Genomic DNA, 21506 nt, shown 5'->3' with positions numbered 1-21506 from the left:
GTTGCTTTAAAAAAAAAAAAAAAATCATTCCTCATGTGTATCATCCTGTTTTGTGTCTTGTCGTAAATTGTCTCGAGTCCTTTCTCAAAGTAGGGAGCTCTGAAACCCCGAATAAATGTTGAAACTAGGCTTCCTAGGGAGAATCATTTCTGGTAGCCTGGCCCTGCTATGCTGTCAGAACTACTAGAAAGGATTAAGGAATGACTTCCAGAAGGACGACAGTAAACGGTTTCTGATGACTTCATCCAAATTCTGGGAGCGCCTGGTGGAAGCTAATGATGCTTCGAGTGACACCTAAAGGCTGCAAGTCACTGTCCCGACCCCTCCTCCCAGAGGAGCCAGGCCAGGGCTTCGGCGAGCTCGGTTCGCCCGCGGGGTCCACGACCCGCCCCACCGGGTCCACGACCCGCCGGGGGGCCTGTTCGCAGCGGATGTTCCGGGCCCCGGGCTGCTGATGGCGCCGGGGGGCCACCGGGCCGGCCTACGGGACACTGGGGCGCGCTGATTCCGGGGCTGCCGAGCGCGGGAGGCGCGCGGGGCCCGCAGCCGCCCCGCTCCCTGGGGGCGCCCGGGCGAAGGGGGGGGGGGGGCCCGGCTGCAGCCTCGGCCTCCGGGGGCGTGGCCTGAGCAGGGGGCGTGGCCAGGGCGGGGGGCTCGGACCCTCGTGCCCCCGAGCGGGGCGCCGCCCTAACGCTGTGCTGCCCGCCCGCAGCCGCCCCGCTCCCTGGGGGCGCCCGGGCGAAGTGGGGCGGGGGGGCCGGCTGCAGCCTCGGCCTCCGGGGGCGTGGCCGGAGCAGGGGGCGTGGCCTAGGGGCGGGGGCCTCGGGCCGTCGTGCCCAAGAGGGGGCGCGGGGCGCGGGGTGCGGGGTGCGGGCGCCGCCCTAACGCTGTGCTGCCCGCCCGCAGCCGCCCCGCTCCCTGGGGGCGCCCGGCTGCAGCCTCGGGGGCGGGGGGGCGGGCCGCCGGGGGGGGCGTGGTCGGGGGCGGGGGGCTCGGACCCTCGTGCCCCGGAGGGGGCGCGGGGCGCGGGGCGCGGGCGCCGCCCTAACGCTGTGCTTCCCGCCCGCAGACGACCCCGGCTCCCGCAGCGCTGCCGCCGCCGCCGCCCCAGGGCTGCAGGAAGTAGGCGCCCCCCCGGAGGACGGCCCCCCTCCACTGGCCCCGTCGCACCCGGCCCCGCCCTCCGAGCCCTCCCGGCACACCGGCCCAGACCCGCCTTGGGACAGCAAGCGGGAGCACGACGTCCGGAAACCAAAGGAGCTGGCGGCCGGCGGCCAGAAGAAGCAGCGCCTCGGGGAGCAGGCGGAGCGCTCGGCCAGCCCGCGGAGGGCGGCGCGGCCCGGGCTCGAGGGGGCGCCCGGCGGCCGCTGCCCGGAGGCGGGGGCGCCGGGGCCCGCGGCGGACGCGGCGGGCAGGGGGGGCGGCGGCGGGCAGGGGGCGCCCCGCGGGGCGGCGGGCGCGGAGCTCGGCCGGCGGGGGGGCCCGGGGGCGGCGCCTGCGCTCGCGGGGCGGGGCGGGGGCGGGGGCGGGGCGGGCGCGCGGGCCCCGGGCGGCGCCCCCCCGCGCAGGGCCGCCGTGGCGCCGGGGCCCTGGAAGGTGCCGGGCTCCGACCGACTGCCCGGCGCGCGCAGGCCGGGAGCCCCGACCGCGGGCCGCTGAGCCCCGCCGCGCCCCCCGCAGGCCCCCCGCCGCGCCCCGCCCCGCCGCGCCCCCCGCAGGCCCCGCCGGCCCCGGGACAACCAAAACCACGTGGAGAACACCGCGGAGACAGTGCAGTGTAGCTTTAGTAAAAAAAAAAAAAAAACGAAAAAAAGAAAAAAATCCTCAAAAAAGTAAAAAAATGACCCCCGCTGCATGAAGGATTTGGATGCCATCCAAACTCTCTACCAAGAAACCGGACAAGTTAAGAGCAATCACAAACTGGAATATCGCCTTAAAAAAAAAAATTCAAACTGCACGGAGCAAGCTGAAACTGAGACGAGATTATATCTTTTAATTGATCTAAAGAGTTGTAAATAAATTGTTCTCGACCTATCTAGACAGGGGTTAAAAGGTTTCTTTGGACCATCCGGAACTGCTGCCCACGACCTGGCCCGCCCCGGCCCGCCCCGGCCCGGCCCGGCCCGGCCCGGCCCGCAGGACGACTTAGGAACCTAGTGCGTTCGTCGCTGTGATGCCATTTTTACTGCCATTTCTGTGATCAAATCATGTTTCTGTACATTTTCAGTGGTAGGAAAAAAAAGAGGTTTAAAAAATTGTATCTTAGGGAAGAGATTGCCGTAAGTCAGAATTTTGCAGTTTAGCTCATAGATCTTAATTGGTTTTCATCTAAAATAGGCATTTTATGATTGAAGGGCCACAATTTGTCGAATCGAGGTCGGCACCGCTGCAGTTCCTTCATGAAAAGGCTTTTTCCTAGGGTCTCAGGCTAGCGGAGAGGGTAGCTTCTTTGACAGCAGTGTTCTGTTTCACTTATTTTATTGTCTTTTTTAAGATCCTCTTTCCACTACTTCATTTTCACTTTGATAGAGCAGAGGCAAAGGGTTTCGCCTGTATTTCTCCGATTAGAATGAATCCCCAGTATTAAAAAATCATGGCCAATTTATTTTCATGAAAGAATGTGAACCTTTTAGCATTCTTTTTCTGCTTTGCCTTCCCTTATTCTTTCTCCTTTGGTTTGGCTTGCTTTCTCGTCTCTGCATCCTTTGCCATTTTTAAATGTCTTCAGCAACCTCTGGATGTTTGGGTTTATGTTCATTGATCTGCGTTGATCCCCTATTACCATCCTAAGGCTTGCCTTTCTTCTCTGCCCTTTGAATATTCCTTTGTAAAATGTTAGGGCAGTTAATTATCCATTGGTACTTATTTGTAGCTACACATATTAAAAGGCAAACTGTTTTCTGAGGGCAGTTTCTCTTTAATTTGTCCTGAATGAATGAGGCTTCATCCTTCCCAGATTCTGGCCCTTACAGGAGTTCAAATGCAGATAAGCCTCACCTCCCTGAACTTGTAGTCAAATAAGTAAAAACGGGAGATCAGATCCATCACACAAGGTCACGCCTAATAGCCTCTCTCCGTTGACTCTTTCCATCTCTGTAAATTGCAGCAACCTGAGCACTGGCCGTTTAATTTCCATCAGGCATAGGTGTAGTCGAGTTGTTTGACAAGAGGAGAACGTGGCCGAAAGCCTCAAGTGAAGAATCTTGCAGCTTGTAAAAGCAATTTCCAAAAATGGAATCCATTCATCATAAACAAAAGCACAAACACATGTAGCAGTTTACGATACTTTTGGTTTAATCTCAATTAGTCTTTCTCCCCTGGACTAGACATCCAGTAGAGTTTGCCATTAATTTATTGAATCTGGTTTTGGACAATGCTTCTGTAGTGTAGCTGCACGTCCCGGTACTGTATCCTCTGACCTTTATTTTCCATGTGTTACAAAAGGATAAAAAAGTTGAGATTACGCTTGCATAAACTCTAATTTGCACAGTTCACGGCTACTACTTGTGCAGTAATTGCTTTATGCGGCTGTAATCCATAACCTGTGAAGACAGCACATCATCTAAATCCCATTCCAAATAATATTTCTGTGTAGTGTTAGCTGTGAATTTACCCTGTACAGCTGTATCTCTATAAATATAATTCCATGTATTAATAGTCACAGAAAGACTGTAAGTGAGCAACTATTTTTATGAAACGCACCACTATGGATAAATTAACTTTTACAGAAATCTTGTTTACTGTATGATATTCTAAAACACTGTCAAATAAAATATATATCCAAAAATCTTTTCTTTTTCTAACTATATAGGCTGTGTGTTAATTTGAAGTAAGTCGTTACTGGGGGGTTAATTTTTAAACTGCAGTTTTCATAATTCTTTTTAGAGTGTAAATTGAATGCCCCCAAACAGGACTTTTTTTTTTTTTCCAAACTTGAATCTAAATGCAGTGAAGTTATACAGGAAAAAAAAAAAAAAGACGACTTTTTTTACCCAAGTAAATCCGAGTTTTCTCAAAAGCACTCTAGTTGACACTTGCCTTTCAGCCAACTCCATCTTTTATGAACTGCCAGTATGTTTCTGTTGCTTGCTACCCTGATTGATATTGTGCCTTTTTTTCAAAAAGGATTTCAAGTATCAATCAACAATAAATCCCATCACATTTTTTTCCTTTTTATTCTGAATTTCTTCATGTTTATGCAGAAGCCAACATTTAGTGAGCAGTAGTGTAGAGGTCCAAAGTCAATGGCTGACTATGCCCTCTGCAGTGTATTCCAGAACCTACAACAGGGTGAAGAGAGGTCTGTGGAGTCTGGGGAGGATGACACCCCCGCCATCACCGAGATCACAATCCAAAGAAACAGCCTTCAAACCTCATCCTGTTGGGACTTCCTACTGATGTCAGTAGGGAGCCTCAAATCCCCAAACTGACCATTTTTCCTCCACTATTTTTTTTTTCCTCCACTATTAATTTTTTTGAAAATTAGGTATGTGTCACTTTTGGGAAAGAGAAGAAGCTGACATGAAGTGTGAAATCAAGCACAAAAGTTATAGTATTTGTAATAAATTTATGTCATTCTTTATGAACTAATCTAAGAAGGCCTGGCACAAGCCAAAAAAGCAGAAGGCTCGCCAAATGATGCAATTAACAAAATGGGGTGTAAATATTAAGGATGCACAGCTAATTACCTTTTTTTAAAATGTTTTTTAGAAGCAAAAAACATAAAAGTCATTAGGACATCGGAAAGGTCAGAAATCAGAGACTAGAAGGATTAAGACAGGGACAGAGTGGGAGTGTGTTGAGGCCAGTGAGGCACCCGGCTGGACAGGGGGCCTTCCTAGGAGTCAAAGGGCCCCAAGGTCAGGCAGGAAATACCAAGAAGTGAAGAGAGCCGGGTGGGGACGGGGCCCATGGACAGGCACTTCCCTCCTCTGAGGCTGTCATTTCCTCAGGTCCAAGTCCACCATGGAATAGCCTTTCAGGTTCTCAAGAGGATAAAAAAAAAATCAGCTTTTTATTTGAAATTTTGTGGTTTTTATAGTTTGACAAGTTTAATTCACATTTTTAAGAAACACTGAACAAGAAGACAAAACGCTACCAGCACACCCACCACTGCAGGCCGGTCCGGCCCACGGCCCACCAGTGGGCAGCCTCGGTCTAGGGTCAACATCCCGACCCTCAGCGGAGAGGCCCTGGCCCTCATATCAGGGTCTCATTCACCTTCCAGGCCCCACACACGGGGTCTGGGAAAACAAAAGTGTGTGGCGCTTAAGTCCACACATGCCTAGAACTACGTGGACCGTGTATCTAAGCGTGAGGCCCTCTGCCGGAGCCCTGATGGCTGTTCTCGCACTAGAGGCGGTTTGCTGGGAAGCTGACCCAACTGAAGCCATTTGAGACTTCATTAGTGGCTCCTGAGGTGTAAGCGTGGGTCTCCCCAAAGGTGAATCTGCCCTGCCCCAATAGTAGTACTCTTTTCCAGGCCAGACTCGTGGCAAAATCAAATGGCCTAATTGCCAAAGAATTTGCACTTCCCAAAGATCCTTTCTCAGACAAGCAGAGGGCCAGACAGGCTGCCTGCAAAGCCCCACAAGTCCTCTCCTGGGCTAGTGTAGCAAGGGTACCAAGCCTAATGCCGAGCTCATCCAGGGCACCAGCCGAACGTGCAGAGTATGGTCACGATTACCGGTGGCAGTGCTGTGGGCCACAAGCCGTAGAGCGACATCCCAGAAGTAATCACCCCCTTGCTGGACACTCGCTGGCATTTCGCCCTGACAGCCCAGTTACCGGGGACCCCACAGAAACGTATGTCCTACCACTCAGGGGAAGGAGACTGGCAGCCACACATAAGAGTCAGCTGTGTTTTTAAGGCTTCCAATAGTTGGATGGGATCTTTTCTTCGATGAAACTGCCTCCCGGAGAGTGAGTTCACCTAGAACAACCTGGGAATCTTGTGAAGCAACAAAGTGACCTTTGACTTCCCTTCTTCGGTGGAAGGGCAATTTTCTAAAAACCTCACGAGGTGTATCTGTGTGAAGGGAAATTAAGCATCCTCCGTGATTTCATCCCAGGCCATCTGCCTTCATACGGAAGAGCACACACTCCTGGGGCATGAAGAGATTTCTTAGGGGGCACACAGGCAGGGACAACTCAAATGCAATTCATTTTCAGAAATTCAACTTGTATTTTTATGCATTTCAAACCCATGGACTGCCAGTTCCACTTTGCCACCTGCCCAATGCAAGGGGCCTTTACGTTAGAGAAGCAAGATGAGCTTATCATCCAGCCTGGATTTCACTCTGGTACATGAGCTCGGGGGGTAAAAACAGAGAGAACTGGAGAATGCAGCCCTCCTGCAGGAGAATCCAGAGAGCATCGGTAAGAAATATTCAACTGAGCAACACCTTCCTTCATCCAGAAGCCCTGGTAGGGTTCCTATCTAAACCTGAGCACCCACGTTCATTTGAATTTTAAAATAAAGTCACAGTTTTTCTGATCGAATGCGTGATGGCTATTTGTCTGGCTTGACCACAACGACTGGCTTTGCCAGTTGGAGTCTGTGGCAGTTGTTTTCCATAAATTAAGGAGTTAAATCTACAAACGCAAGGTTCACACCAACATAGTTAAAGCACGCATACAAGAGAAAACACATCCTTTGCCAGAAATTTGTGCGGGAAAAATGTAGGTGTTAACTTTAAAATGAAACGGGATCCAAAATTTCATAAAATTATTTCAGGGGCTCCATGTGCTAACAGGGTCACTCCCTAGGACAAACCTACTTAACTCCGTCTCATAAACGTTTATAAAAAGATTGGAGTGTTATACCACATATGAAACCTTACCGGCGAACAGAACACAGCCTTCAGCCTCAAGCTGCGTGTCATCTAGTTGGGAGACCACGACAATTAACACAAGACAGGATAGGGGTGATCCGGGGACGCCAGCTTCAGCGGGGTGCGGGAATGGTTGGAGGCAGTTAGAAGGCATCCTGGGTATGTGGCATCTTAGCTGGGTTGGAAGGGTAGGCGAGATTGCAAGAGGCAGGTAAGGTGTCAGGGAGAGGTCAGCATGAGCAGAGTTCAGAAATCTAGAGATTTGTTAGAGAAACTGTGAATTGTTTATTTTGAGCAAGACTCTGTGAGAGAGAGAGAGAGAGAGAGCCAGAGCCAGAGCCAGAGAGACAGGGAGGTGGAGGGAAGGAGGGAAGGAAGAGAGAGATTAAACAGAGGTAGTTTCAAGCGGATAGCTTATTCCATTAGGAACAGTTGGGAGTTATTAAAGCTTCCTGAGCAGAGAAAAGATAAAATCAGCACGTGGCTGTGGAAGGAAGTCCTGGCCGGCCCGTCCAGGGTGAAGTGGAGGTGGGAGACGCTGGCAGGTGAGAGGTAAGGAGACCTGAGCACCCAGAATGGAGGGGAGAGATAGGAGGGCTCTGCGGGAGGGAGGACAAGCAGGCCTCAGGCTTACCTGTTGCAAAGCCAGGGACATTCACCAGCTCCAAGCCAGAGTGAAAAAGAAAATGTCAGGAGGACCAGACCTAGAAGGGACAGTATTACATTTTTTTATAAATGTGAGAGCTCCTCACACTCAGGTCTCCCAGTTGGAAATACTCACCGGTCAATAATCATAGACTAAAAAGACGGGCATGCCCCAAGGAGAATGAAGCTCAGACAAGAGACTGAGCCTCGGATAAAGGTTTGGGGGCCACTCTCTAGGGTCTTGTTGGGATTCCCTCCCAGAGGTTCTGATGTAACTAAGACGGGACCATGTGGGAGGGGAAACGGCCCATGCATTATAAATACACCCACATAAGGATCAGCATGCAAAGCGTGCTTTGTTACAGAAAGGGAGGATTCTGGAAAGATGTGACTTCTATCTAACGTCCAGGAGCCACCAGGAAAGATGTGAGCCAATTTATGATCCCCGTCCTTAAGAAGAGAATGAAAGTGAGCTGCAAGTGGTTCAACTGCAAAGAACGTGGAGAAATGCATAGGAATACTTCAAAACCAACGGTCCTGTCTGCCACACTTTTCACATGTTAAAGATTAGCAGGGGTTGTAGGACTCAGTGGCATACCTTCCAATTGCTTTGGTGTTATCTCTTATTAATAGGAACCCCTGGATTCTTGCTTCTTGATCTGGATCGCCAGCTCTGGGATGCCCTTAGTTGTTCCTCAAAGCAAGCTAATGTGGGCAAACGAGCTGCTACAAGATAAAAACCCAGAAAAAAAAATCTTATATATATACAAAATCACACACGTGTACACACACAACACACACTTGCACATGAACACAGGCATATACCCAGGGAATCCAACCTCAGTATATTAATTGTGGCCAAATAAGTTACACGCCCCCAAGGTACGTGAAAACCTATGGATGACTTAGTCCGTTTTAAAGCAGGCCCATGTGCAATCATCATCTAGACAGAGAACCAGTCGGGGCCCCTGACCTGAGCCTGGCGCGGAGGAAGTATTTGCTATACACACATTTTTTATTGTTGTCATTATTATCAGTTGAGAGATATGTAAACATTTTCAGTGATGCTGAGATTCTCATTTAACATTGATGGGGTGTTAGCTGTGGGCGAGGCACAGAGGTGTGAGACCGTAACCGTGTGCCAGGCAGGCACTACCCACTTCAGACAGCTGTAGGGTTGGAGGCACCAGGAAGAGAAATGTTTCACATGCCAAGTGCGAGGGGCTCTTGGGCCACCCAGGAGGAACTATTCATCCAGCCCATAATCTAGACCAGACATGGAGATACTCCATCAAAATGGCTTAATGTCATTTGAGCACCACTTGAGATGGAGGCTAGCTTGAGGGAGTGAGAGCTACCAAGGAGAAGTGAAGGAGGCAGAGGCAGGTTGGGGGTGAGGGGGCAGGAGGGGGGGAGGGGTGGCTGGGTAAATGGGGGCTCAGCAAGGGGTGGGAGGGGTGCAGGCGTCAGATGAGAACTGTAGGGGCAGGAGCAGCACAGAGGAGCCCGAGCCTCAGGGAATGAGGTGACCAACCCACCCCGCTTTGCCAAGGATTGCCCTTGTTTTCAATCTATGAATCAGTGTCCCAGCAAACCCGGATGGAAGGGCGTGTGGCCAGGACTGGCAAATCTGCGGGTCCCACTGGAGGTACAGATGATGGGAACCGGCCAGGAGGAGGCTGGAGAGCCACGGGACCCAGGACTCACAGGGCCTACCAGGCCTTGGCCGAGATTTGAGCCTCCATTGAAAAGGCAGTAGGAGGCTACTTGGGTTTTCACTGGGCAGGACAGGCCGTTCCTGTACCTAACACTCTGGCCTGGAGTGGAGACCACCATGTGCTCCCTTCACCCTCCTCCCTGCCTCTCTCCTTTGACCTTTAGCCATGTGTCCCTTCCTCCATCGTCTGTGGGAGGTTTCAGGCCTCCCAGGCTCAGCCTCCTGGGACTTCTGTCTCAGGCACATGACGCCAGCCTCTCCCGGAGGACTCAGGAGCCCTTGCTGGTGCCCTGACGACTTTGCAAAGAACTTCCCTGTCTGGTCAGTGCACATGCTCACAACTCGTATGTTATGGTCCCCCACTCTTTCCTCTGTCACCCAGGTGTGGACAGAAGGCTCATCACAATTTTCTACAATCAACCCTCGCGATGCCTGGCATATAATAGGCACTCAGTGGATACTTGCTGAAAATTGGATATTAAAACAAAACAAAACAAAATAAAATAAAATAAAACTGACCTCATATCTAAATCCAAAATAGTTCCCTTCAATAAGAATGGCTCTCAACACGGTAGGTGGCCCTGACTGGTCAGAGTAGACAGTTCATAATTTTTCTCAGACTTTTTGCTCCTATTTCTTCAAATCCTGACAGAGTGGCTTGACCTTATTATTTGAGAACTGCTTGGCATGAAGGCTAGTTTCTGTAACTCACTCAAGTGCATTATTCAAAATAAACCCATGCAACTACTTCCCCTTGACTTTCTCCTGTTCATGCTCTGGCCCAGCCTCATCCCAAAGCCAGCAGGGCTGGAGCAGGACCTGGCTCTAGTTCTTATGTCGGTAAGGTAAGGTCATGGCTAGAGCAACGAGGATAGCATAGGCCTTCCTGTTCCAGCTGTCCTTGCTCAAAACACAGGGAGAGACTTTCCACTAATATCCTTGGCTAAATTCTAGCACACTGTGTCCAGCTGGTCAGCGTTCCTTAAATGAACTTGGCCTCCCCACTGTAAATGTTTGCCGAAAGCATGCAAAAGGCCCCTGAGGATTTTGGCCTCATGTGCCTGGTCCAGACTCTCTCTGCCTCTCTGCTCCAATTACAGCTCTTCACAGTAACACACACACACACACACACACACAACACACACACACACACACCCCTCACAGATTTGACTCCCTGTCCAGGCTCACTCATATCAAGCAACCTTTGAGTGATTGCACTTTCAGCTGGGCCAGTCCAGCCAACCATAGCCCTGCAGTCTATACCAGAGCCCTGACGCTCACCCACTGGCCCTTGACTAAGAGACTCCATCTGAGTTCCCTGTCCTGCCCTCTCAAGATCAAAGACCCTCATGGTCTGCTCTCTACTAACCTTCCCACTGGACAAAGCATATCATTCACAGCCCAACTCAAACTGTCTTTCACTCTCCGTTTTTAATCTGAGCCAATGAATACAAAACCAAGATTTTATTGTTTTCTTAACTATTGCCATTATCAAGGAACTAATGGTATGAGGGCTTATAGTGTTCTAAAGCACAGTGAGGTATGGATCTCTTAAAACATGAAGGAGTCACCTAGGAACACACACCCATACTAAGGGGATTGGGGACAGCCAGTGGTGATTCTGTCCTGAATTCTCAACCAAGATGCTTTTAAACAGAAGCAGTGAATTGTCAACCACTTCCAGAAGACTAGCTGCTGTCCAAAAAGGTGTACACACAGGTAAACAGGTCAGAAGTTGCTGATTAAAGTAGATTTTTCCTTATTTAGTGATTCAGAAGCCCATGTTCCTTTTATTCTGTGGCTCCAGCATTCCCTAAAGCTTTGCTCCTGAAAAATAGTTTGAGCATCAGCAGCACTGCCATCCCTGGGAGCTTGTTAGAAATACAAGATCTCAGGCCCTGCCTTAGACCCACCATAATAATCCTGCATTTTAAGAAGATCCCCCAGTATGAGTGACTTATATACAGAAGTTTGAGAAGCCCTGCCCTAGAACTTCAGAGCCCCCTGCACCAGACAACAGAAAGGGAAAGAGGGCTTGGAGTGAGTACAGCCTCTTCTTTGTCTCATTAAAGTTTCCAGTGACAGGTCACTCTCCAATCCCATTCCATGGGTAAGAACTAGTCACATGGCCACAACTGGACACAAAGCACTCTAGGAAATGTAGTTCCTGACTGGGCAGCCATCTGGCAGTTACCACTCCACATTATGCAGTTGGGAAGACAGATTTTGGTGGACAGACATCTCTGGTGCTCAGGCATCCTCAATGAGCAGGTGGCCGAAGAGGAAACATTACTTTGACAGCAAATACCAGGCCCTATACCAGGCCATGCATCACATGTATATGCAGAAGAGAAACAAATAGGGCTCTATTAACAGAGAAATCATCATGGTGAGAGTTTCAAAACTGAATATAGGCCCTCACAAGTGCAGAAGTCACGATGAAGGGTCTGCAAAGAGGAGAAAACTTGGTCAAGGTCAGGAGCAGTAAAAATAATGAGGAAATTAGCATTTAGCTAGTACGAGCTGTGTGCCTAGCACTTTTACATATGTTGTCCAGTTTTATCTAGAAAGCAACATCGTATAATCACAATATTCTCACCACTCCTCTCAAACTGCTTTCGCTAAGGACCACACTGTCTTATGTGTCTTATGTATCTGGTGTGAGCACCTGAGATGTCTGTCCACCAAAATCTGTCTCCCCAACTCCACACTGTCTCATCCCAAGGTTTACTGTAAAGCTATGCAGTATGTCGTTGGCACAATTAATATTTTGGGCTGGATAATTCTTTGTGGTGGGAGGCTGTCTTATGCATTATAGGATGTTTAGTAACATCTCTGACCTCTACCCACAATTATAACAACCAAAATTGTCTTCAGACATTGTCAAATACCCTAGGGAATGGTGAGGAGGCAGGGAAGCAAAATTGTCCCTACTTGAGAGCCACTGAGCTGCAATAATCAGAACAATAAGGTATTGGCAAATGACAGACACACAGATCCATGGAACAGAATAGAGAGTCCAAAAACACATCCATATTTATATGATCGATTGATAGTCTTTTCGTGAGTCACGTGCAAAAATATAGTGTACCTTGAAGCATACCTCACACTGTATACAGAATTTAAGTCAACATTAGATCATAGACCTAACTGTAAAACCTTAAAATTTATTTTATTTTTTAAAGATTTTATTTATTTATTCATGAGAGACACAGAGAGAGAGAGACAGAGACATAGGCAGAGGAAGAAGCAGGCTCCCCAGGGGGAGCCCGATGCAGGATTCAATCCCAGAACCCCGGGATCATGCCCTGAGCCAAAGGCAGATGCTCAACCATTGAGCCATCCAGTTGCCCAAACCCCAAAATTTAAAAGACACTTTCAAAAATAGGAAAGAAAAAAAAATCACAGACTGGTAGAAAATATTTGCAAAGCAAAAGTTTCATAAAGGAGTTATATATTGAATAGATTTTTTAAAAGTCTGAAAATCTAAAAATCAAAAATAAATAATTCAATTTATAAAAGGCATGAAATATCTGTAACACTTCACCAAAGAAGATATACTGAAGGTAAATAATTACATAAAAATATGCTCAACATTAGAAGCAAAATAAATCAGCCAGAGAAAGACAAATGCCATTTGATTTCACTCATATGTGCAATTTAAGAAACAAAACAGATGAACATGGGGGGCGGGAAGAGAGGCAAACCAGAAAACAGACTCTTAAGAGAACACATGGAGGGTTGCAGGAGTTGGGGGGCTCAATGGGCATTAAGGAGGGCACATGTTGTGATGAGCCCTGGGTGTTGTATGTAAGTGATGAATCACTTAATTCTACATCTGGGACTAATATCACATTGGATGTTAACTAACTGGAATTTAAGTAAAAACTTGAAAAAAAAAAGAAATGTTAAAATAAAAAAAGAGAGAGAGAGAGAGAGAGAGAGATGTTCGACATTATTAGTCACTAGGGAAATGCAGACTCTAACCTATAACCCCAAAGAAATACCTACTAAAAGCGACCAAAGTTTAAACACTGACCTGTATGGATAGTGAGAGCAAAAGGATACAACATGTTGGAAACCAGTTTGGCAGTTTCTCGCAGAGTCGAGATGCGTCGGCCGTCTGACCCTGCAATCCCACTGCGAGGCCCTTACCTAAGGGAGAATCAAACCGATGTTCACATAAAAACCTGTAAGTGAATTTTTGTAGTGGCTTTATTTTCACTTGCCCAAGAAAGCCAGAGCTGGAAACAACTCCATGCCCTTCATCGTGTGCACAGATAAGCCCACCGGGCTCAGTCCATACGCTGGAACACTACTCAGCGGTAGAAAGGACCGAACTACCTTTACACGCAGCCACACCAATGACTACTCAGCCGGTGGACGTTTCCAGGCTCAAAGGCCACATAACGTATGGTTCCATTTATATGACTCTGGGGACAGAAAACTAAAGGGCCAGAAAAGACAGCGGTGGCCACAGGCCCTGCATAGGGGAGGTGTTGACCACAAAGAGGCCCAAGGAACTTTCTGGGTGGCAAAACTGTACCTTGACTGGGGTCGCATGACTCTGTGCATGTAACAAAACTCCCCGAACTCTACACTAAAAAGGGTGAATTTCACTGATGGGGATTGTACCTGAAACAATGATGTGTGAGTACGATTTCTACTTAGACTTTTAGAAAGAGAGTTAATCAGTTAAGAACTTGAATAAAATGCTATGATCATAGTAAAGTACAAGTCAGATCTTGTCATTCCCCTGCTGCTGTGCGGCGTCCCTCGTCCCCTTCAGGCGCACCGACTTCACTTCCTTCCCCTCTCCTCGGCCACACCGATTTCCTTGTTCTTCCTGAAACATTCTGTTTCCTTTTGTTCAAAGGCTCTTCCTCGTGACACCTGCATGGCTCCCCCCCTCGCACCCTTCGTGGCCTGTGTGCAAGTGTCACTTTATCAGGGGGCTCTTTCCTGATCTCTCCCTCTTTCAATATTCCTTCTCCCCCTTGCTCTTTTATTTTTCTCCATAGCACTCCTCAGGCAGTTATTTTTATTTTTCATTTTTTAGAGAGAGGGAGAAAGAGAGAGAGGTAGGGAGAGGGGCAAAGGGAGAGGGAGAGAGAATCTTAAGCAGGCCCCTTGCCCAGCTCAAGCCCAGCACAGGGCACAATTTTACCACCATGAGATCAGATCTGAGCTGAAATCAAGAATCCAATTTAGTGGATTTATTCTCATTTGCCAAAGAAAGCCAAAACTGACTGGGCCACCCAGGCATCCCCCACCCCCACCCCCATCATGTTTATTTTCTATTTGCAGGCACTAGAATGGAAACTTCCTCCAACTGCTAGGAAAAGAGCCTCTGGGCAGGTCTCCATGGGCAGGAGTCAGAGAGGAAGGCCACTCTCCTGCCAGCCTCAAAGCAGTGGCCAGCAGAATTCGGGGCCCCCGAGGAGACCCAGAGAGCAGCCCTTACATTGGAACAACTTGTCTCATAATGTCCCTTAACTTTGCTTTGGTAGGACATCTTTTATTCTCCAAACTCTTATCCACACTCCATTTTGACACATTTTTCCCCCTGATCTCCTTCCCTGAAGCCCTTCCACTGAGCCCTCTGAAAATCACCAGCAAAATCTCCATCTCCTCCAAATCTTCTCTGAACTCTCCTGGACCTTTGTGCTCTCACTGGAACCTGACCTCCCCCACAGAGATGGTTTCCCCTAGAGCCTCTCTGGTGGCAGCTGTTTTCTCTACCATTTCTCTTGCTCCATGAGAATCTTCTTGCATCTCATTGTCCCTTTCAGCCCCTTCCCCATCCTCCTCCCTAAAATGCCTTGAATCTCGGATCCTCTCTCCTTCTCTGATACCTGCATTCACTGCTACAAATTGTCCTCTCAGCACTGCTTTTGCTGCACCACAGTAAATTTTAATCTACTTCAAAATATTTTTTATACATTTCTCTTGTGGCATCATCTTTGACCCATGTGTTATTTAACCTCCAAATATTTTGAGATTTCCCAGATGTCTCTCCACTATTGATTTCTAGCTTAATTCCATGTGGTCTGAAAATATGCTTTGTAAGATTTCTATTCTTCTGAATTTGCCAAGGTATGTTTTATGGCCCCGATCATGCTCTGTCTCGGTTAAGTCTTCCATAGGAGTGTGCAAAGGATGAGTACTCTGCTGTGGCTAGATGGAGTATTCATTCTATCAACGTCAATTAGATTCAGTTGACTGATGGTGCTATTCAGGTCAACTATGTCCCTACTGATTTCTCCTTGCTGGATGTGACCTAGCTTAAATTCCATAGCCACTCACCATGCTCCCTCTATTGCACATCTCCCTTCTCTGCTTCCCAAACCACAACCGTGACTCAGTGCGGCTCTCTGCATATGCCTTGTCTATCTCCATACACATTGGCTGTGGTTAGAGAAAAACACCCACCCTTGCTGACTGGTCTCTTTTAAAATCCATGACCTCTAACCTCAAGTGGGCCTCATATGCTGCCGACTCAAAAGACTGACATTCCCGGGGACAGACCCATTCCCATGCCCCTTTCATGAATGGGTGTTTTATACCATCCCATTTCTCCTCAAATCGCTAACATCTCCTCTTTAACCCTTTCTCTCTACAGATGACCTCACTTCCTGTTCACTGCGAAAGTAGAAATTCCCATTGCCATATCTACAACTTGTATCTGTGCCCATATACTCTGCCTCCAGGCCTTTTACCGTGAACTGTCTGTGCCAGTAGCAAATGCCATCCTGTTCACTTATGCACTGGATTCTTCTTGCTTACTCAATAGTCCAGCAATTCCCTCTTCCTCCTGCATCATCCATTTGTCCCTCTCTTTGATCTTCCTCATTAGCACATAGGCTGTTTTCTTCTTAAAATGGCAGACATTTTATTCCTTGGGGCTCTACATTTGATGTTTCTTCTTGAGGCAATGCTGTTCCCCAAGATAGCCACACACCTCTCTCCCTCTCCTTCCCAGGGCCTTACCCAAATAATATCTCTCGGGGACACCTTCTCTAGCCACTTGTCTAAAATTGCAACCCCCTGTGGTGGACATAGCCTAGGGTGACTCCCAATGAGCCATGCCCTTGTAGAATCGCTCTCCTGGTAGTTGAAGGCAGAACCTGTTACTTGCTTCTAACAAATGGAGTGTAGCAAAGGTAATGGGGTATCGGTTCTTTTTTTGGGGGGGGGGTATATCGGTTCTTGATTAGGTTATAGTATATGGCACAGAGTTGGACTGTCACCCCATAATTATGTTATCTTATAGAAGACTCCATCTTAGCAGACTAGAACAAGAGCTTTTCCCTCCTGGCTTGAAGAAGTAAGCTGCCACATTGTGAGAGGTCTGCTGGAACTGGGAGGCTTCGAAGATCCAAGGGCAGCCTCCTGTGGACAGCCATCGAAAAGCCGGGGCCCTCAGTCATGCAGCCATCAGGAACTGAGTCCTGGCAGCAGCCTGAATGAGCCTAGAAGAGGGTTGTTCTCCAGTTAATTCTCCACATGAGAATTCAACCCAACTGGCACCTGGATTGCAGCCCTGTGAGACCACAGACAGAGGACCCAGACTCCTGGACGCACGGAAACTGTGATGTAGTATCGTATGTGTTATTTCAACCTGCTAAATTTGTAGTAATTTGTTTTGCAGAAAAATAGAAAACAAACACACTCCCAAACGTTCTCTCCTACGCTTTTCTGCTTATTCTTTTGCCTTAGCACTTTTAGTCATTTAACATTTCCTATGTATGCCTTGTTTATTGTCTGTGCTTCCCCCTCTATTCTTGAACATAAGTTGTACTACGACAGGGATTTTTGTCAAGTCTTTTCCTGCCATTATATTTTCAGTGGCTTGAACAATCTCAGTAAACATCTGTTGAATGAATGAATAAATGAGTGAATGCTAAGTCTTGTTGCCTGTCCAGAGGAATTCATTAAGGTCACACATATCTCAGAGAGGTAAGACATGAGAGGAAAGGTACATATTGTTTTTAACTTGTTATTATGGAAATGTTCAAGCATTTGTTCAAAGTGACAAGTTCAAGTAACAGCTTCTTACTCATATGGCTTATTCCAGGGGTAGCTTACAAATTCTTAGAGCAGCATTCTTCAAATTTTTGACTTGACTCACATTAAAAAATACATCTCATGGGGGATCCCTGGGTGGCGCAGTGGTTTAGCGCCTGCCTTTGGTCCAGGGCGCGATCCTGGAGACCCGGGATCGAATCCCACGTCAGGCTCCCGGTGCATGGAGCCTGCTTTTCCCTCTGCCTGTGTCTCTGCCTCTCTCTCTCTCTGTGACTATCATAAATAAATAAAAATTAAAAAAAAAATACATCTCATGGGGCACCTGGTTGACTTAGTCGGTGAAGCATGCAACTCTTGATCTTGGGGTCATGAGTTCGAGCCCCACATTGGATATAGAACTTACTTAAAATCTTTAAAAAAGGGATCCCTGGGTGGCGCAGCGGTTTAGCGCCTGCCTTTGGCCCAGGGCGCGATCCTGGAGACCTGGGATTGAATCCCACATCGGGCTCCCAGTGCATGGAGCCTGCTTCTCCCTCTGCCGATGTCTCTGCCTCTCTCTCTCTCTCTCTCTCTCTGTGTGTGTGACTATCATAAATAAATAAAAATTTAAAAAAAATAATCTAAAAAATTTTAAAAAATCTTTAAAAAATACATCTCACAGTATGTGTCAGCACACACATACACCCACATAAATAACTAAAACAAAAGTTTCACAAAATAATACTTATCTTTGTAACACGCTCTGATGGCTTCCCATTCCACTTCATTCTGTTGGAGTCCATTTTCTAAAAACTGGATAAAACCCACTGCCAGGCCCCAGAGAAACCCTCCAGGCAATTCTCTGTGAGGCCCTCTGTGTTGTCAAGTACCTCCCAGGTCTGGACTGTGATAGGTTTGACACTGTTCTTCCAGGTGAATATGGCTAGGGCACCTTGCATGCTACCGGGAAAGCAGATGCATGTGCCTTAGCGGAGAGGAGAGCTGGGGGACAGGGCTGGGATGTTCTTGTGCAACTTAAGATGCCTGTGTCCACGCTGAGAGTGACCACCCTCTGCGTGCAACTGAGCCACAGGAGCCATGGGCTGACACCACCATCATGTGGGTCTGAGCGCTCATTCATTTCAAAGACTCTGCAACATCTGAACGACCAGTACAACTAGTCTTTAATCATGGTCATGTCTCGGATGTCTAAATGGTCCCTGAGTCCCTGGTATTTGGTACTTGAATTCCTGATTGTAAAGTGGTTTTTAAAAGTCACTAAAACATTAGCCATCTTCCACAGTTGCAAATGGCATAACTCGAGAAGCTAATGAAAAATTACGGCAAAGCACTTTTCATATAGCATGAACTAATCAGTGCGCCCAGAAAAGCCGATGTTGATGAAGTGCCATTAAGTTATGGCATAAAATGCCACCTGCAGGTAAATCTGGGTCTAATTTGCCTTTTTGCAAGTAGTTTTTTTATTTATTTGAATGTGAAATGAATCTCCAGCATGGGTGGATGATAAAGATGCTGCCCCTTCAAGACTGGTTTGATTTTAAACGTATTTGTTCTTTTGTTTAAGCATGTGGTTCCAGGGAAATTTTTTAAATCCTTTCTTAATTAGCTAAGCAGGGCATCCAGAAGGAAGAAAACGCTTGCTACCTTACTCCCTAGCTGCCCTTGCCCCCACCACTCTGCTGGAGGGTTTAGGTGCCCGGGTGAGAAGCGGGGGGGGGACCAGGAGACAAAGATCCCACAGAGATGGAGAGTAAATGAAGATCATCTAGAGTCCCTCACCTTTCCTGTGGGCTTTGCCCTGTTTACCGTGATTCCTTGCCTAGGGTCAGGTGGCCTCATCTCCCTTCACTTTTGTTTCCATTAAAGTATCCCTGCCGTGTTGCTCAGTCCTGTGGGATAATATTAAATTTAATGGATTTCTCTAAGGTAACACATTCTATCACCACGAGAAAGCAACAGCCACGATCACAATGTAGGAAAACCTACGGAACAAGTGACCAAATTTTTCTACCATATGAATACCATGGGGCCGGTACGGGTAGGGGGATAAAGGTGTGTTGAGAAGAGAGGAAGAGGGGTCGTTACAAAATGAGAGCAATAAAGGACATTATAAATCAGGTTCAATTTTGTCTCAAAGTAGACATGAGAGTATAATGAATTTCTGATTGCCCATCACCCAGCTTTAACATTCATCAATATTTTGCTGTTCTTGCTTCAGTGGTGCACTTTGTTTGTTTTGTGAAGGATTTTAAGACAAAACCCAGAGTTCATATTATTTCAGCCATAAGTACTTCAGTGTGTATTTCTTACAGAAATACATTTGGCAAATTTTGAGCCTTTAAAGAGGTCTCTGTTGGAAGTACCCCATGACTCTCAATGAGGGTTTGCTCTAAGAACATTATTGACATTTATAAAAACACATTGTTCTACACAAACCCTCAGGTAAAAATCCTTCTAGACTTAGCTTAGGAGAAACTCCACAATTTCTCACCAGAACCTGAAAATTCAGTACATGATCAAAGTTTTCTTTATATGAAACATGCTAGGAACCTTAGAGACAAATCTCAGCCAATCATGGCATAATCTCTACGCTCTGTAAATATGAAATTTTGCATTAATGTCATTTCCAGCTCTGATAGGTCCCTCTCTTTGCTCTTCATTTCTCTTTCTCACCTGCTTCAAATCTGGGTTACCTTACTGTATTTGTATATCCCTGTTAGCAGAAGTGTGCCTGTGAATGCTTCACAACTGGTTCTCTGAAAAAAAAAATCACATATAAACATAGATTTCTTACAAACTCCTGCAATAAATGATGTCCCACCCATAAGCAAAGAACAGTAAAATACACAATATTCATTACTGTAAATTCCATGCAGCCAAATGATTCTCGTAGAATGCTTTTGTGATTTTTGTCAAACCCTTTATCCATAGCTAACCTATGGTTGCAATCAATCATGAATAGTTCAAACATAAATGTTGGTTGATGTTTTTACTTATATTTACATGGGGGTGGTGAATAACCTACGGTTAAAATCAATCAAGAATGGTTCAAACTGGATGTGGATGTAGGAAAATATGTGTAGTATGGACACCATTCTGTAGCATTTTTATCATGCAGGTACCACATAAATAACCTCAACAGTATAAGGAACGGTGAAACAGGATTAGAACATGATGAATTTGAGTATTTATTACTTTTATTTTTAATATAATTATTGAATTGTAAGTTTCTACACTTTAGTTTTCAATAATGGCTGTTCAACATACAACTTACAAGATTCCTAGAAATTTAACAATAAATTTCTCATAAGCCAACACAAGATGACTCCAGCACACTACCATCTGTAAGCCAGCTAAAATAATTTTGGAACTAAGTGGGTATGAAAAATGAATAGAGGGATCCCTGGGTGGCGCAGCGGTTTGGCGCCTGCCTTTGGCCCAGGGCGCGATCCTGGAGACCAGGGATCGAATCCCACGTCGGGCTCCCAGTGCATGGAGCCTGCTTCTCTCTCTGCCTCTCTCTCTCTCTCTCTCTCTGTGTGTGTGTGTGTGTGTGTGTGTGACTATCATAAATAAATAAAAATAAAAAAAAAAGAAAAATGAATAGATCAACATGCTTGTAGCGATTCATCTTATGGCAGGATTACAGATTTTTTTCCAAAGATTTTATTTATTTATTTATTTATTTATTTATGAGAGACACAGAGAGAGAGGCAGAGACACAGGCAGAGGGAGAAGCAGGCTCCATGCAGGGAGCCCAATATGGGACTCGATCCCAGGTCTCCAGGATCAGGCCCTGGGCTGAAGGCAGCGCTAAACCGCTGAGCCACGGGGCTGCCCTTGGATTACAGATTGCTATTATAAAATTCTTCTGTGAGAATACTAGGTCCTGGGTTAATGATAAGAAACATACTTTTTAAAGCATTGCCAAATTATTTGTCATAACCAAGACATGGAAACTAAGTGTCGAATCTAAGTGACGAATGGATAAAAAAGTGATATATTTATTATATATTTATTTATACATAATATATAGAATGTTATTCAGCCATAGAAAAGAAGGAAATTTTGCCATTTGCAATAACATGGGTGGACCTAGAAGGCATTAAGTCAGATAAAGACTTCTCTTGCTCATCGCGTGGAGCGCTCCTTCCCCACCTGTGTCGTGCTCCCTGCAGCCCGGCCCTGCTCCCCGCGGCCCTGCTCCCCTCCGCCCTTCTCCCCGCGGCCCTCTCCCCGGGGCCCTGCTCCCCTCCGCCCTTCTCCCCCGTGGCCCTGCTCCC

General features: G+C 47.0%; 1 protein-coding gene across 6 annotated transcripts in view; it reads left to right on the top strand.

Annotated features, from left to right (window-relative positions):
- Window positions 1-17093, top strand: part of MAGI2 (membrane associated guanylate kinase, WW and PDZ domain containing 2) — a 1330046-nt gene extending 1312953 nt beyond the window's left edge. For 3 of the 6 annotated variants that reach the window (XM_038562826.1, XM_038562831.1, XM_038562830.1), the window contains one exon: window positions 1070-1271. In XM_038562826.1, coding sequence (XP_038418754.1) covers window positions 1070-1126 — 57 coding nt within the window. In that variant the 3' untranslated portion in view covers window positions 1127-1271. Of the gene's footprint in view, window positions 1-1069; window positions 1660-16468 lie in introns of those variants that run through there. The other 3 variants (XM_038562825.1, XM_038562824.1, XM_038562829.1) reach the window with 2 other exon arrangements.
- The last annotated feature ends 4413 nt before the right edge of the window (window positions 17094-21506 follow it).

This window comes from Canis lupus, chromosome 18 (genome assembly GCF_011100685.1).
Source record: "Canis lupus familiaris isolate Mischka breed German Shepherd chromosome 18, alternate assembly UU_Cfam_GSD_1.0, whole genome shotgun sequence".
Taxonomy (NCBI): domain Eukaryota; kingdom Metazoa; phylum Chordata; class Mammalia; order Carnivora; family Canidae; genus Canis; species Canis lupus.
This window is presented reverse-complemented; position numbering and strand designations above follow the sequence as displayed.